The 16,371-nt window shown below is 54.4% G+C and overlaps 5 protein-coding genes across 5 annotated transcripts; 1 reads left to right on the top strand and 4 right to left on the bottom strand.

Annotated features, from left to right (window-relative positions):
* Positions 1-160: 160 nt before the first annotated feature.
* J4E79_005532 (uncharacterized protein) lies at positions 161-1,962 on the bottom strand (the record flags this gene model as incomplete). The annotated part of the gene is made up of 2 exons (XM_049354410.1): positions 161-1,562; positions 1,610-1,962. The coding sequence occupies 2 exons, from the start codon at positions 1,960-1,962 to the stop codon at positions 161-163; spliced, it is 1,755 nt and encodes a 584-aa protein (XP_049211275.1).
* A 224-nt stretch (positions 1,963-2,186) lies between these two features.
* Positions 2,187-3,152, top strand: J4E79_005531 (uncharacterized protein; the record flags this gene model as incomplete). The annotated part of the gene is made up of 3 exons (XM_049354409.1): positions 2,187-2,217; positions 2,272-2,612; positions 2,661-3,152. The coding sequence occupies 3 exons, from the start codon at positions 2,187-2,189 to the stop codon at positions 3,150-3,152; spliced, it is 864 nt and encodes a 287-aa protein (XP_049211274.1).
* An 848-nt stretch (positions 3,153-4,000) lies between these two features.
* J4E79_005530 (uncharacterized protein) lies at positions 4,001-5,008 on the bottom strand (the record flags this gene model as incomplete). Its single annotated transcript, XM_049354408.1, has 2 exons — positions 4,001-4,549; positions 4,610-5,008. The coding sequence occupies 2 exons, from the start codon at positions 5,006-5,008 to the stop codon at positions 4,001-4,003; spliced, it is 948 nt and encodes a 315-aa protein (XP_049211273.1).
* Positions 5,009-6,229: 1,221 nt separating this feature from the next.
* Positions 6,230-7,704, bottom strand: J4E79_005529 (uncharacterized protein; the record flags this gene model as incomplete). The annotated part of the gene is made up of 2 exons (XM_049354407.1): positions 6,230-7,602; positions 7,653-7,704. The coding sequence occupies 2 exons, from the start codon at positions 7,702-7,704 to the stop codon at positions 6,230-6,232; spliced, it is 1,425 nt and encodes a 474-aa protein (XP_049211272.1).
* A 386-nt stretch (positions 7,705-8,090) lies between these two features.
* On the bottom strand, positions 8,091-15,967 carry ALT5 (Type I Iterative PKS; the record flags this gene model as incomplete). Its single annotated transcript, XM_049354406.1, has 5 exons — positions 8,091-14,610; positions 14,660-15,045; positions 15,113-15,423; positions 15,475-15,722; positions 15,783-15,967. 5 exons carry the CDS (start codon positions 15,965-15,967, stop codon positions 8,091-8,093), a joined length of 7,650 nt encoding a protein of 2,549 aa, XP_049211271.1.
* Between the last annotated feature and the right edge of the window lie 404 nt (positions 15,968-16,371).

The following is a 16,371-nucleotide window of genomic DNA, read 5'->3' as shown; positions in this document are numbered from 1 at the left end:
CCTGGTCTCCGCTACGTGTCCGCTTGATGAATCTGAGCACGTTGGCGTAATTGATGCGCTTCGTTGAGTGTTAACAGCTTGATCTTTATGCAGATTGAAGTCACGTACAAGCGCGACAGCATCGCGTACGTCATTGAAGAGATTCATGCATTACCAACTCTTAAGCCATCCCCAATATGCCTTTAAGCCTAGCTACCTTCCCCAGAATAATACCCTTCAGTCCCCCAGCACCCATAGTAGGCACCTCATCAACGCCCACAAAGCGCCTCACAAGCAAGTTAAAAATATTGCCAAAGCCCAACGCCATGACCGTACTAGTCAAGATAATAACGTTATACGGCATACTGAAATCCGGCGTAGGAAGAGGAAGTAGCAGCGAAGTAGTGCGAACGTAGACACCTTTGTTATCTCCTGACTGCGGCGACAGAATACGGATAACAGCAGGTGCGACGTCGAAGCCTCGATTCGCATCTGGCGGGTATTCCGTGTAGCGCAGAATCGCTTTCTCGAAGTCGTAAGTCAGGGTGAGGGTGGAGGCTGGTGGGATGACCAGGCGTAGCTCGAGGTGGGTGCCGCGCTTGCGGTCGACTGCTGGTCGATAGTAGGTCTCTTTTATGGGGCTTTCGTCTGTGGTGTCGACGCGGGCTTGCAGCGTATGAAGGTATGGCTTCATGAACCAGGGCAGAGACTCTAGGTATACTATCTCGACTGCGTTGGTGGCGGACGGGTTCTTGATGACGGACTGTGTACTACCGCGTTCCTGGCCGTGCCCGTTGATGGATCTTGCCGCGAAGACTAGAGGATCGGGACGGACAAGACCGGTTTTCATTTTCTGCTCGGGTAGGACGAGGTCGAGGTCTTCGCCGATGGGGAGCTTGTAGCATCGGAGGGTGTCTGATGCTAGTCTCGATTCGGTGAATTCTCCTGTTGTCTTGACCTCGAGTTCGCGCTCCGGCGGCAAGTTGATACAAACGTTATTCGCTTCTCCTTCAGCCTGATCTGCGAGTGGACAGGCTCCCCGGAGCGGTCTTCCAAAGACCTCCTCTAGTGTCCAGGCGGGCTCGGTGCCCTTGTTCAAGGGATAGCAGGTATCGTGCCCGTTGTATGGCTTGGAGGTATCGCATTCCATCTGGTTGATTGGTAGAGGTCGCGGGATAGGGTTGTCTCTAGGTCGCTTGGCTCGCGCAATGTCCAGGACCATGTCGACGCTTTGCTCCATCTCTATTGAGCAGCTTGAGCTACCCTCTTCGCACGTCGGTCGTACATCGATGGCCATGGTTTGGAACGAAGCGTCGAATAGCTTATGTCCATCCAGTAGGCTGGATACACCGGCCTTGCCTTTACAGGGAAGTAGCTTGAGGAAGGGCGTGAGGTTCTCCGTGCAGACGACCTCGTGGGGTAGCGTGCCGTGGAGTAGGTGGAGGTTGGACGCGTTACGGTGCTGGCCTTCGGGATCGAACGACATGACAGGCCGTATGGTCTTGGTGGCATCGATGAAGTTGATCGAGGCACAAAAGAGGCCTGACAGAGCGTTGGTAAGCTTCAGCCATCGTGCAAATGCTCTGTTGCAATTAGTCGAAGTTTCTCGCCCAATGCATGGAAGTCGTACTCTTCCTCAGTATCAGCCTCTACCCAAGCCCACAGTTCAACGCCAGTCCCTCCTTCTCTTGCGCCGTTCCATGGCCGCTGTCCCCAATTCTCAGCATCCCATCTTCCAACACTGAACCTTAAATGTAGCTCCCTCGTATGCGCATGTTGCAGAATCTGTCCAAAAGATCGCGGGAAGTATCGGAAGTTCTGTTGTTCGAATGCAGTCGCGCTTTCGTTGCTCCGGAAGTTGAAAGAGGCCAGAAGGGTGTTCTGGGGAAGGGGTCGCAGGAGGAGGCGCTCGCTGTAGTCGGCGCCCGCAGAGACGAAAGCGATCAAGGCATTGAGCAACACAAAATAAAAAGACGAGAGCATCGCAGCATCGTAGCGCTCTCTACGCGAAATGTGAGCGGGAAGACTGACGATAGGCCCTTGATGTTGGGGTTGCGGCGGACATGTGGAGTGAAGGCGCCCCACCGGTGATTGGTCACCCGGCGTGGATACTTGGCACTGCCGCGGTCGCGATTTCTTTTGGCTGTCACTCACCTTGCAGCTCTCCACATCACGACCCAACCGCGCATTCCTAATATCTACACACCATGGCCGCCGCAGAGACGCGCAGGCTGCTTGGTAGGTCTCCCCAAATCACTATTACTAATACAGCTCCATGCTAACGCGACACAGAGCAGCTTATGGGCGAACAGCTCATGAGCGGAACCGACCAGCGCGCGCCCCAGCTAAACATCAACGACACCAAGGTCTGTCGCTCCTACCTCGTAGGCAACTGCCCCCATGACCTCTTCACCAACACCAAGAACGAACTGGGCCCTTGCTCCAAGGTGCACAACGAGGCGCTGCGGACCGAGTACCAGGAGGCAGACGCGGAACAGAAGCGCAAATGGGGATTCGAGTTTGACTACATGCGCGACATGCAGCATCACATTGACAGCTGTAATCGCAAGATTGACACTGCCCAGCGCCGCCTGGAGAAGACGCCTGAAGAGATCAGGCAGACAAACGCTCTTGTAAGTATCCCGGCCAGGGGACCTGCACTATCTGCTCACGCGCGACAGCTCAAAGCGATTAACGAACTGACCAAATCGATCGACGCCGGCATGCTCGAGATCCAAATCATGGGCGAGGAAGGCATGGTCAACATGGCCGTCCAAGAGTTCACCAAGGTCCGTTACAAGAAAGCCGAGAAGGAGGAGCGAGAGAGGGAGCTGCGCGCTCTGTCAGACACCGGAGGTCCATCTGGACATCAGAAGCTCCAAGTGTGCGACGTATGTGGTGCGTATCTCAGCCGTCTTGACAATGATCGGCGTCTAGCAGACCACTTCTACGGAAAGATGCATCTCGGCTATGCTCAAATGCGCAAGTCCTACGAAGCCCTGACCAAGGAGCTCAAGGACCGCCAGCCACCCCGCAATTCCTACGCTCCCTCCGGCGGCGACATGGACCGAGGCGGCGGTGGAGGTTGGGGAGGAGGTGGTGGTGGATACGGTGGCGGTGGCTTCCGTGGTGGACGAGGAGGTCGTCGCGGAGGCAGAAGAGGCGCTTGGTAAATATCCCCGGAATTTGGCGTTAAGGTGTGTCTATGCGATTCCCAAAAGGTTCGGCTTACAGCAGTATTGATGCGAAGACTACCGCGACTCGGCGGTACTTGTACAACAAATGGCGACTTTGGAGGCCCTTTCGGGCGTATGAGCTTGAGACAGTCCAATCAGAACATGTACGCTTTTCTCCAACATGCACCTGACATGCTTCTAACCACCGTCAAGGGATTTCTGTGCGATCGCTGGCCAGTTGGAGGAGATGAGATCTTCCCGCCTGCTATACACTGTCGCAGGTGAGTTGCGCTTTTTGTGGCATGTTTCTGCAATGTGACACGCAACATTTGGCCCTGGTCATGACATGTTTGACATGAAGTGCTTATTGATTTCGTAAACTTACACCATAAGCCCGACCTTCCGGCCTATACGCATTTCGAGGTAAGTCGTATAAGCATCGGATATACCCACTTGCTGTATGGTCAGCCGTATTCGCAGCATGAGAAATTCGCAGATCGCGACATATCTCTGCATGCTCCTTGTCATGACCTCGGCCAGGTCGAACCTGGCCTCTTCGTACATATGTGGCTCGATCAGCTCTTGATTGATTAGGATGTCAAATTGGGGTTTTAAATGATCCGCGACGGATAAGTCGACGATTGGACAAGACAAACGATATGTATATACACCAGTGCATTCCTCTAAAATTCTATATACAATCCAAGGGGTATTCGCTAGCCACCGTGGCTTAATGGGTATCGTTATTTGCGGACATTCGCCCAACGTCCTGTGCTCTCTTCGGAGCATGTGTTCGCGACAGGAAAAAAGACGCAATTTACATCTGCTATTCTCCCCATCACCATCTAAGCAGTGCCGTAGTTCCTGAAGTTCTCGCAAGGCAAATAGTTGTTCTCGATGAACGCCGAGCTGAACCTGATTCCATACGCGCACTCGAACTCCTGCTCGCTTTCAAGCGGGAAACCACTGACTTTGACGGTGCCCTTAACGGTCTCGATCTTGTTGGGGCTTGTTGTCAAGCTGGTGTTGAAGAGACGGATCATGTTGTCGCATTGTTTGCCGTCGCCGAACATGACTTGGTTGGTGATGTTCATGAAGAAACCCAGCGGGTATTTCACTTCCGACGTAAGTGACAACCGCGTGCTAATGGATGCGGCGCCAGCCTCAGCGCTCGTCGCCTCGAAAGACGTAGTTCGCGGTTCCTTAGCGTCGGGAACCGCACTGTATGCATCGCAAGCAGGCTCGAACAACGACGGGTAAGTCTTGATTCCGTAGTCCGCGGCGCCCTTAAGAGCGATGACGTTTTCAGCCGACATAACCAGTGATGGCGTCCACTTGAAGGACGTGGCATTGTCGCCAAGGAGATCGAGGAATGGGAATTCGATGCCACCACGCTAGTCAAAGTTAGCACTACTACCGTGGATCACGATCTAAGGTTAGGCGCATTATCGTACCGAGAAGTCGGGTATTTGAAAGCCGAAAGCTTGTACGCCGTGGTCGTGGACTGCCTGGAGAAGGGCTGGGTACATTCCTTCCGGGAAGTCAGGGAGGAGATGGCGGTATGCGTGCTCCAAGATGCGGTATTGCGAGGGAATGAGACTGCGTGCGAGATCCAGGGAAATTGGTAGGACTGAGATTGTGCCGTTCAACGTTCCCGTCGCATTTGTTGGGTACTGTGACGCAATGGGGTTTGGCTGGTCAACCGTCTGGCAAACAGCCTGCTCGACAGCCTGTTGAATTTCATGGACGACCGGAACCTGAGGACTCGCGTTCGTCGTACTCGCATAGCGAATAGCGAGCAGCGAAAGAAAGCTGAGAAGGAAGTACTGCCATTTCGAAATCGGAGCCGCCATTTTTGGTCGTTGTATCGAGAGGAAAGCGAGTACAGGATGGCACAAAAGCGCAAGGTCCAAACAAGTGCTTATCATGGTTGCTGAGATTGACCTCCGGGCCGACTTGACAAACACTAGACGGTCGAAAAGCTGATCATGTGAAAAGGCTGGTAGTACAGCAAAAGGCGCCAGCCCATTTGGCGTAATGAAGGACTTTTTCAGCTACATAAAGGTAGTCTATACACACCGGCAACGCATGAATCCGCGCCACTAAAAGGGCGCCGCAAGGGTCTCGAGTACTGGAACACAGATACCCGCAGCTGAGCGGGACGACTGACGCCGGGTGAATCAGGTACGTACCTGACCGCAACAGCGTCTGCGCGAGACGCAGCGGTGCTTTGGGCTGCTGGAACGAGCAAACGAGCAAAGACCAGAGTCAAAACGTGACTAGTGCCATGGAACTGCAAGTTTCCGAGACGCTGATCTGTCAGGTGGAGGCATGCTGCCGATGGGCTAGGGTAAGCCCTTGCGCATCGAAATGCTTAGGCCCGACTGCACTTGCTGGTTGAGTGCGCCCGCGCGTTGGGAGGGCGTGTATTGTTGCCGTTGGAATGGCGGGTGGTGCAGTGCGTGTGTCAAGGAGACAAGGTCGCAGTTTCATCGGCTTCGAGATGCTTGCGGGGCCGAGCGCGCACGTGCATGTTAGCCTGGGTTCCGACTGGCGTGCGCCATGTATTCTCCGGTTCATATCATTGATTGCTCTTTCACCACGCTTCTGGCAATGTGTTCTTCCAAGGCTCTGAAGCACGCGTCGCATACATTGGTAGGGCTTATTGCTCGCGCCGCAGATGAAGCAGTCGCGATGCTTCCTCTTCGATAGAGTAGTAACAGAAGCTATGCGAGAAGACCGTTCGCCAAACATCATCCAGTCGTACGTCATCCGTATTCATCAGCACTCTATACGGAACCTAAATCCATGGGCTCCTTGCGCTACATACGGCAGCGTTGTGGCGTTGGCTATAGCCCGTGAAACGGCGGCGGACAAAGTTACAATCACAATCCTCCGGTGCTAGAGATTCCCAAATCCGGATCCACGGTCGACCTCAATTACACTAAGGTAGCGTGCTGATCATTTCAAATTCAACCAGTTAGATCAAGAGGACAGACCTTCGCAGCATTGAGATGTTGATTACTACAACATTATACCAGCTATCGCCCAAGAACCGATGCATATACAGAACATCACACACTTCCGTGTCGACCCCGCAAATACTGCTCTACCGTTGCATCGTCCATCTTGTCGATCTCAGCTGCCATCGACTTGTTTGCTGGCTGCGCCGAACTACTCCTGCTCGAAGGTTCGGAATCCGACGAGGAAGATGATGAGTTGCCGAAGCCCAAGGCTGCGTAAACAGCCACCACTGAGTTTGCAAGGTTTGTCGCAGCGCTCGTCGCTTGGCTGATGTAACTCTGATCCTCTTGCGCCTCGCCATCGACTTGAGCGGTTGTTCCAGACGCTGAACCTTCTTGACGGGTAGGTTTTGCAGAGGATGGCGTATTATCGGTTTGTACAGCGCGAGGTGCAGGTTGCGAAGCGCGTCTTTCGGCCTCCTCAGCAGCGCAAACTTTCGTCAACTCCTCATGACCCATCCGAGGAGAAGGTTGTGAAGCTCGTCTTTCAGCTTCTTCAGCAGCACGTACTCTCGTTAGCTCGTCGTGGCCTGTCCGCTCTGGCTTTGGTTGATCATTTACAGCCACAGCCGGCGGCGCACTTTCCCTCCTCTTCTCTTTCTCCAACGTATCATCCAATTCCTTGCCAAACAGCAACTTGAAGAAGACCACGAGAAGTACCTCCTCCGTCTTTCGATTCCGAAGTACATATCTTAGATGATGCGTCTTCTCATCCACGTACTTGGCCACACTGATCGAGAAACCGGGCAGCCTCAACGAAAAGTTCGCAAAGTCAAGGTGTGGGTTGAAGAAGTCGGCATGGTACATGCGACCCTTCTCGAACGTAAAGGCTGAAAGGGCTTGTTCATCGAGGTAATGCTTCCGCCGCTTCTTCCATCTTGAAGGCATGGACGACGCTTTGCGCACTTCTTTGCCACTCCCCGACGCACCTTCTTCGATCACATCATCACTTTCTTGACTGAGACTTGCGAGTTGATCTTGTGCTGATACATCGCTTGTCCGATCTCCAATGCGAAAGGCAAAGAAGCTCGATAGCGCGGGTCCGTAGAGATACGGCTCGTCAGAGTATGCATCTGAGTAGAGCCCTGGGTCGAGCATGCTCGTGGCGATCTTCATTGCGTATCTGAAACCTGGTGGAAGCTGGTGCTTGATCGAATGGCCGTAATCGAAGCCCATGACAAGATCGGAGCCGGACATATCCTGCTTGGGAACGAATGAGTAGGCGATGGAGTATCTATCAGAGGTATGCTGTGGGTGATCAAAGTAAGATGATGAAGCTGGTGAACCGCGAGGTAGGCCATGGTAGTCTTTGATTCGGACGCGGATCCATGCTTCAACTAAGTCGCTCTCGACGTGTGTGGGCTCTGCGCCGTTGACTGATACCTGTTCGTGTTTTGAGGCATCATAGGATGGTCCGGCAGTCACTACATATCATCAGCGTTCTGTGGGATAATTCCAGTTCACCCCAACGGACCTTGCAGGAGGTACTTGTCGCGTGCCTCAGGGTCGACAACGTTGCCCGACATGCTGGTAGTAAAGTCCGACGATGAACTAGTGTAATAGCCGTGACTGGTCTATCGGGAAAGGAGGCCGGGCAAGTAGATCTGCTAGGTGGAGCGACAGGTAGACTTATGTACCGTTGGATGCATCTTGTATTGAACGATCAGGCATCATCGTAGCTCACACATCAATCAAGCTCGAATCCGCGGCCCAGCGTTGGTGACGACCAAACGGTGCAACGAGTCGATGACGTTATGATCAGCTACTGGCCAATCAGAAGATGTGGCTAAGCCGCTTGCGTGGCTGCTTCGTCGTTCCTTCTCAGCAAGCATCACGAACAACATCTGAGCAAGGGCGAAGATAGACATAGCGGGAAGCAAATACTATTGGAACTACCCAGGTACACACAGCTTCAAGCCTGCGCAAGGAGCAGCTTACTCTTCTCTGCCAAGCTTTGTGCCAGCTGTGTCATCGGGATGTTCTGCAGAACATCGAACACGGAGCACTCTACCAACATCTCACGCGCGACCCAATTCCTTACCTCAACAGCGACCAGACTATCAACACCATACGCGCTCAGCGGCCTGCCAGCATCGATATCGGCCTCGGGTATCATCATCAGGCTCGCAAGACGCTGCACGATGGCGGCCGTGATGAGCTGCACGGCCTCTTCGTTCGCCGTGCCGCATCGTGTCAACTCCTCTCGCAACGAGATGGTCTGTCCAGCCTTCGCCGAGGAGCCAGCTGCAACGTTGCGCAGTGCAGAAAATCGCGCGTCGGTCATCCAGTACCACGCGTCGTCGTGCTCATTGAAAGGCAGACCGCACATGACTTGCCCAGGGTGCTGAGAGGGGCCCTCGATGGCGGTCGCTAGAAGACCATGAAGATCCGAGGTATGCATGACCTTGAGCCCCATGGCCTTGACGTGGTCGACATACTCGTCATGTTCAGCCACGAAACCTACCGACAGAAGATAGCCGATGTCGATGGTCATCGCCGGTAGGCCCTGGTTGCGCCGGAATGCAGCAAATTCGTCTTGGAAGTTGTTGCCGCAGCCGTAATTGCCCTGTCCACGATGGCCCATCACACCGGCTAGCGAAGATAGCATAACGAAGAAGTCCATATCGCGTGGCAGCAGCTCGTGCAGGTTCCAGGTGCCGTGGACTTTGGGACCGACCGTCGTACGCACATGGTCAGCCGTCATCTTGTCGAAGAGGCAGTCTTGTAGGACCATGGCGCCAGTCGCACAGCCCTTGACAGGTGGCAAACCCTTAGCTTTCAGGTCATCCAAGACTGCTTGCAGAGCGGTCTTGTTACCAACGTCGCAGTCATACGCCAGCGGCGTAACGCTGTACGTCTTCTGCAGTTGCGCAGCGAATGCTTTGTTGTCTGTGCCGCTGGCTGCAGACCGAGAGAGGAACACCAGGTACTTCGCGCCCTTCTCTGCCAACCAACGCGCAATCTCACGCGTGATACCACCAAGTCCGGCAATCACGTACGTCGCGTCAGACTGGACACGTACGCGTGGAATTCGAGGTACGGCACGGACCAAGTCTGCATCGTCAACGCGAACGACCACCTTGCCCATGTGCTTTCCTGCCTGCATATGGCGGAAGGCCTTCTCGACTTCGGCCATGGTAAAGATCTGGAGTGGCGCAATGGGCTTGATCGCCCCCTCATGGATCATCTTCGCCGTGTCATGCCAGAGCGCTACTGCTCGCGGTGTCGGATTGTTCTCGAAGTCCAGCAGGTTGACACCGATATAGCTCTTGTTGTCCAACAAGGGCTTCATGTCAAGACCGGTGTTGGCGAAGAGATCCGCCTTTCCGATCTCCAAGAAACGACCGAATTTGGCCAGGCAGTCAGTCCATGATCTACGAAGAGCCTCGCCAGCCAGCGAGTTCAGTACCAGATCCACACCCTTGCCGCCCGTGGCACGGAGCACTCCCTTGACAAAGCTGGTGTCGCGACTGCTGAAGATGTGGTCTTCGGGGATTCCATACTGCTCCATAAGAAGCTGTTTCTTCGCGTCCGCGCCGACCGTAGCGAATATCTCTGCACCCTTGGCTTGCGCGATCATGATAGCGGCTTGTCCGACACCGCCAGCAGCGGCATGAATCAAGATCTTCTCGCCAGAGACAATGCTACCTGCAGTTACTAGCGCGTAGTAGGCTGTGAGGAAGATGAGTGGCATTGAGGCGGCTTCCTCGAAGCTCATGCCAGAGGGAACGGGTATGGCACCCTTGGCTGGGAAGCGGACGTAGGTGGCGAAGGTATCGCAAGATGCAGTCATGACCTTATCGCCGACCTTGATGTCTGTGACAGCTGATCCGACACGAGTGACGATACCTGAGGCGTCAACACCGAGCTTGTTCTCAGCCAGGTTACCCAACGCCACGAGTACATCCTTGAAGTTGAGACCAACGGCCTTGACCTCAATCTCAATCCAATCCTCAGGTAATGGTGTGTGGTACGTCTCGTCTTCTTCCCACTGGAACGTATCGAGAAGTCCAGGCGTCTTGATGGTCAGCTTGAGGGGACGTCCACAGCTCTTGAATGATACCATCTCGGGATCGCCCTTGGCCTCGTACTTGCGCAAAGACGAGTCCACTTCCAACTTTCGCTCAACACGAGGTACGTAGACCATGTCACCACGGGCGGCAAACTCACCCTCGGTGCCGTCACCGCGGATGTGCTCATGAGCGACCTTGAGTGTGTTCTGTGCCGCTCTCTCGAAGTCAATGATCGATGACGCCTCCAGATCGAGACAGGCAAGGCGAACGCCGGCATCCTCGTTGCGAATGGCTCTGGCAAGCCCAACCATCAGACTTTTCATGGGAGATGGCGTGTCAAGAGCACCGCCACCTGTGATCCACAAAGCACCCTGGGATGAGAGAACAACTTCGCGCAACCTGCCCCAGTTGTCATCGGTAAGATTGGCGAGGATAGCGTCATCCCATTCGGCAAGACAGAGACAGTACTTGCCCTCCACATGTGCTTTTGAGATGTCATTCCACTGAGCGATGCTTGTATCATGGCCGGCGGAGGCGAATGTTCTCTGGATGGCAGAGGCAAGCCTACCCGTCGCTTCAGTCTCAGTGGTAATGACCAAGCAAGGAGGCAGGCTAGGACTTGTAGTCTCGGGCTTAGTCGAAATGAGCAGCGATACAGGCTCTTTCGAAGTTTCTCGATCACCGCGGATATCGACATCAACGCCCGAGAATCCAGCCAACTTCAATGCGACATTCCACTCGTCAGCATCCAAGAGTGGACCTCCTTTCCTACCGTCCGCTTCTCCTAGCCACCAGCCAGGCAACGGTCCCATGATGAACCCGGAGAAGATACGCTTGATGGTCACCTCGGACAAGACAAGACGGCCACCTGGCTTCAGCAGCATCTTGCAGTGTGCTAGTGTCTCCTGGATGCTCTTCGTCGCGTGAAGTACGTTGGCGCAAACAATGAGGTCGAAGGACTCAGGACTGAACCCCTGCTCCGTAGGTGGATTCTCGATGTTGAGCGTGCCGAACTGCATGATGGATGCATCCTTGTCGAATCGGTCTGCCGCCTTAGCAAGGAAACCAGGAGAGATGTCTGTGAAGTAATACTGAGCGGCCTTGGAGCTGCCATCGGGGTTGCGCAGACGTTCCAAAACATGGTATGTAGTACCACCCGTTCCGGCGCCGATCTCCAAGATGCGTAGTCCAGGTTGCTTGTCAGCAATCAGACCTACGTACTCTGCCACATTGGTGTTGAAACTCGTGCCGAAAGCGCCACGGTAGAAGGAGTAAAGAAGATCACCCTCCGTCATGCATTGCAGAGCTTCGACCTCACGCGTAAAGATGCGAGAAAGGTTTTGTCCGATGCGGTCCACCATCTGCACCGTGATATCGCCGCTCTCCGACTTGATGATGCGTTGCCTGGCTCTTTGCATCTCGCCCTCGACGTCCGCAGGCAGCGGAGGGAATTGCTTGATGGTGTCATGCATCCACTCGACGTAGGACTTCCAGAAGCCGTCCTGCGGAACATGTGCCTTGCCTGCTTCGCTCTGGAACCAGTCAAGGCAGCGATAGATGTAAACAAGGCAGACGAATTCGAGCAGATCAAGTACTGAATCGTCGTCTCTACTCTTCAACGTGCGCTTGTAGACGAGTTCTTTGATCTGAGACGGCGACAAGAGATCAGCATCCACATGCCAGTTTTGCGCAAAACAAGACGCACGCGTCTCAAGCTGTTTCGAAGCATTGTCTGTCGCGCCCACGGATGCTAGTACAACGCCTTCCATGATGACGACTGGATCGGTCATGGTTGCCTCGGACATCGTGATGCTGGAAGTCCACGTGGTGTAGCTCAGCTTCTTTGCGGAGGAGCAGCCATGTAGCTCCGAACCAGCGGTCTTTGGTATAGCGGCGGATACGAATATGCGATCGAAGGACCTAGGGACGACCGCCTCGTTGAGAGCTTGCTCATCTCCTGAGATACTGGGAAAGACGAGATGCAGGACCGAGTCAAGCGTGGCAGGGTGAACGATATACGGGTATTCGAAGCCCTTGGGCATTACTGCCTTGGTATCAGGTACCTTGATGATGCCATAGCTGGAGCTAGGACCAGCATACAGCTCAGTCATGTTGCGGAAGGTCGGTCCGTATTGCATGCCGATCGTCTCGACTGTGTCGTATAAGAAGCTTCGTGCCGGCTTCTGACAGACATCCCTAGCCCTAGAAAGAGACGACATGTAGCGCTCGTTCTCAAGCGCCAGCTCACGCTCCATCGAAGGAGAGAAGGCTTTGAAGACGACGGAGACGAGGCCACGAGCGTGAGCACTCCAAGAGCTCATCTCCTCGCTCCAGGAAGAGACAACAAACTCGTAAAGCGTGGACGACGGCGCAGCTCGTGTTCCAGTACGACGATTGTGTAGCTGTGTCATGACTTCAATACCCTTCTCCGTATCAGGTACGCGAAGCGCAGTGTCGATGCTAACGTCGCGCAATTCGAAACCATACACTTCGTCGGCATTGGTCTCCTGGGCCAGTTGGTGCGCCGCTTCAATAGCCATGACAAGCATACCCGCGCCTGGATACAGAATGTCGCCCTGAACTTTGTGCTCACGAATCCATGGGTTCTCGTTGCACCGCAGGAAGTTGCGCCATGTGTGCTCTGGCGTTCCAGTAAGGCGATAGCCGACAAGGTCGGTACGTGGCGACTTGCGAAGGCGGTGTTGCCGGCTGAGGTGGGATTTGTCCCAGTACGCCTTGTGGTTCCAGGCGTATGGAGCTAGGTCTACCAACATGCTGGTGTTGTCGGGAGAAACGTCATTGGCTTTGCTCAAATCGACTTTGTATCCATGCGCCCAGAGATGGCCCATGGCTTCCAACATAGTAGCAGCGCCATCGTGGTTGCGGCGAAGCAGATTAGTGTAGGTCGTATCAGCAGCACGGTTCGCACTGGCGAAGATGTCTAGGAGGTAGCTGCGCAAGGCAGAGTGAGGGCCGAGCTCGACGAACAGGTTGGCGAAGGCCTTGCGCGACTTGTTCTCTTGGGGGTGGCTCAGAAGGGAGCGGGTAGCCGCGACAAAGTTGACAGGAGACACGAGGTTATCCACCCAGTAAGAGGGCTTCATCTGTGCAGGATCAACCAAACTTCCCGTTACCGAGGAAAACATGGGAACGGTCGCACTGGAGCCATGTGGGATGCCCTCCAAAGCCCTCTCATATTGTTCGCGAGCTGACTCCATGTGGAACGAATGATATGCGACGTCCATGGGCAGTCGTGTGCACGGTATCTGCGCGTCCTTCAACTGCATCTCCAGCTCACTAATGGCTGAAGCGTCGCCGGTGATGGTGCAGGCTTTGGTGGAGTTGAAGCATCCCACGACTGCTCGACCGCTCTTCAAGCCATTGAGATGATCCTGTACGCTATCGGCACTTGCAGAGACGGCCAACATGCCACCGTTCTTGGACACAGTCTTGCTGACCTGGCCTCTCAACCAAGCAATCTTGACTGCCGCTTCTTGATTGATGAAGCCAGCAGTGTACGCAGCCGCAATTTCGCCGCTAGAGTGGCCGAGAACGGCAACAGGTCTTACGTCGAAACTGCTCAAGAGGTCCACGAGTGCGACCTGAATAGCGGTACAAGCCGGCTGACTGTAGTCAGTCTCACGTAGCTTGGACTCAGCCTCGCTGCGACTAAGCTCTTCACCAAGGCTCCACGGGCAACCGAATGACTTGAGCATGGCCTCCGACCTCTGCATGCTCTCAGCAAAGGCCTTGTACGACGAAAGACCGCTCCCCATTGCATACCACTGCGCGCCCTGGCCAGTGAAGACAAAGGCAATTCGTGGTGTCGCAGAAGTGGAGGAACGGACCACTGGAGCAAGGCTCGTAAGCTTCTCTCGCAGGCCGCTGACGCTCGAGGCGACGGCATACGATTTCCAAGGCAACGCAGTTCTCTTGGAGCTCAGCGTGAATGCCAAGTCGTTGAGGAACGAAGGTACCGTGGATGTCTTCAAGGCCAGATAGTCTTGCAGGCGCTCGGCGTTGCGCTTGACTCCTTCTTGGTCGTTGGAAGACAGGACAAACACCCTCGATGTGGGATGAAGGTCGCGCAAGATCTCGCTCGAAACATCACTCGTGTTGTCGCTGCAGTCTCCATTGATCGTCTCAACAGTGCTTGCAGAGCTACTAGGACTATCACTGAGCTCAGCAACGCGCACGCTGCCAGGGCTGGGAAGGGGTGGCGTTGTCGCATGTCGACCCTTCAAGCCATGTCGTGACAGGAAAGATGCCGCGTCCTCAAGGATGACATGTGCATTCGCACCGCCAAAACCGAAGCTGTTGACGCTTGCGCGGCGAGGACCGCTGTGTGGCCACGGCGTCAACTTGGAAGCTATCTTGACATTCTTTGGTAAATCAATGTCGGGATTGAGCTTCTCGAACCTGGAGGATATCAGTATATGCAGATTGAGAGCTTCAGCGATCTACTGACCAGAGATTCGGCAGGATCATGCCTCGCTCAACAGTCAACGCAGCCTTGATGATACCCGCTACACCAGCTGCGCCCTCGAGGTGACCAATGTTCGTCTTGACTGATCCGACGTATAGATCCGACAACCGGTTCTCGCCTGATCCAATGGTTTTGAGGATGGCTCGGGCTTCGAGTGGATCGCCGGCTTGTGTACCCGTTCCGTGCGCTTCGACATATCCTGTCTCTGCTGGATCCACACCAGCCTGCCGGTATGCGGTTCGGATCAGTTCTTGTTGCGCCTCGCTGTTTGGCAACGAGATGCCTGGTGTGCGACCATCTTCGTTAGCGGCCGTGGCCAGCACGACTGCTCGGATGTTGTCGCCGTCGCGGATCGCTGCGTCTAGAGGCTACATACCGCCACTCGTCAGTCAAATTCCTCATACCGAAACCGCGGTGGAAGCGCTTAGTACACACCTTTAAAATCGTGACGCCGAATCCTTCTCCACGGGCGAAACCATTCGCGTCTGCATCCCACATCTTGCTCTTGCCTTCAGGCGACAGAATCTTGGCAGCGCCCAAGAGGATAGACATATCTGGTCCGAACATTAGATTGGCGCCACCAACCACGCTCATCTCGGCTTCGCCTGTGCGGATGCTTTGGCAGGCTAGATGGAATGCTGTTAAACTTGATGAACAGGCCGTGTCGACTGTCAGTGAAGGCCCCCGCAAATTGTAGAACCACGACAATCTGTTGGAGGCTAGAGATGCTGACATGCCAGTCGCGTCTGCAGAGAAGGCTTAGCTTGGACCAGCATTATACTGATTTGATCACTTACGGTATATTGAAGGCCCTTCGTTGTCGCGGGCTTGCAGGTTGGGGAAGTCTGCTGTGAAGGTACCGATGTAGCAGGATGTTTGTGTGCCTGAGACTTGCTCCAAGGTCAAGCCAGCGTTTTCGAAGCCCTCGTACGTGGCTTCCAGTAGAATGCGATGTGTCGGATCCATGGCCTTCGCTTCCTTTGGCGTGATGCTGAAGAAAGGAGCATCGAACACCTTGAAGTCTTGTTCCAGGAAGTGCGCATGTCTGTTGCAACAGCACATCAGTAGGGTTAACAACCTACGCATGGCAACAGATTGAGCCTACCTTTGTTGGATGCTACCCAGCCGTTCTGGATCGGGATGGTAGAAAGCGTCGACGTTGTAACGGTCCTTGGGTATCTCGGTGCGTGCGCTGCGACCTTCTACGAGCATACGATAGAAGGCTTCGGGGTCGCGAGCATCGCCTGGACCCCGGAAAGAGATACCGATTATGGCGATTGGTTTGTTCATTGTGACAGCCTGAAGAGGATGGAGGGTTGGGAAGAATAGTACACCGCCGTATAATGTGGTGAATGGGAGGAGAAAAATCGTAAAAGCCTGCTGTGAAGGCTACAGGTACATATCATCTCCAAAGGGTCTCATGAGACTCTCATCTACTAATGCTACAGGTTTCGCGTCGCAATGGCCCGATCACCGTTCTCAAGCCCACGCATCCGCACTGCAATTAGGCAGGAGCGGTATGAAGCCGATCAAACATCTCGACAAAACTATCCAATACCGCTGGGTTGTTTGAGCACGCAGCATGTTGTTTCCCCGATACAGGTGAACGTGTTCGACTATCTTCCCAAGATCTGAAGGCGACCAGGGTAACCGAAGCCACGACTCAGGTGTGTCTCCACCACTCTAAACAAGAC

The sequence above is a fragment of the Alternaria viburni genome, assembly GCF_023758015.1.
Source record: "Alternaria viburni strain BMP 2772 chromosome Unknown scaffold_10, whole genome shotgun sequence".
Taxonomy (NCBI): Eukaryota; Fungi; Ascomycota; class Dothideomycetes; order Pleosporales; family Pleosporaceae; genus Alternaria; species Alternaria viburni.
This window is presented reverse-complemented; position numbering and strand designations above follow the sequence as displayed.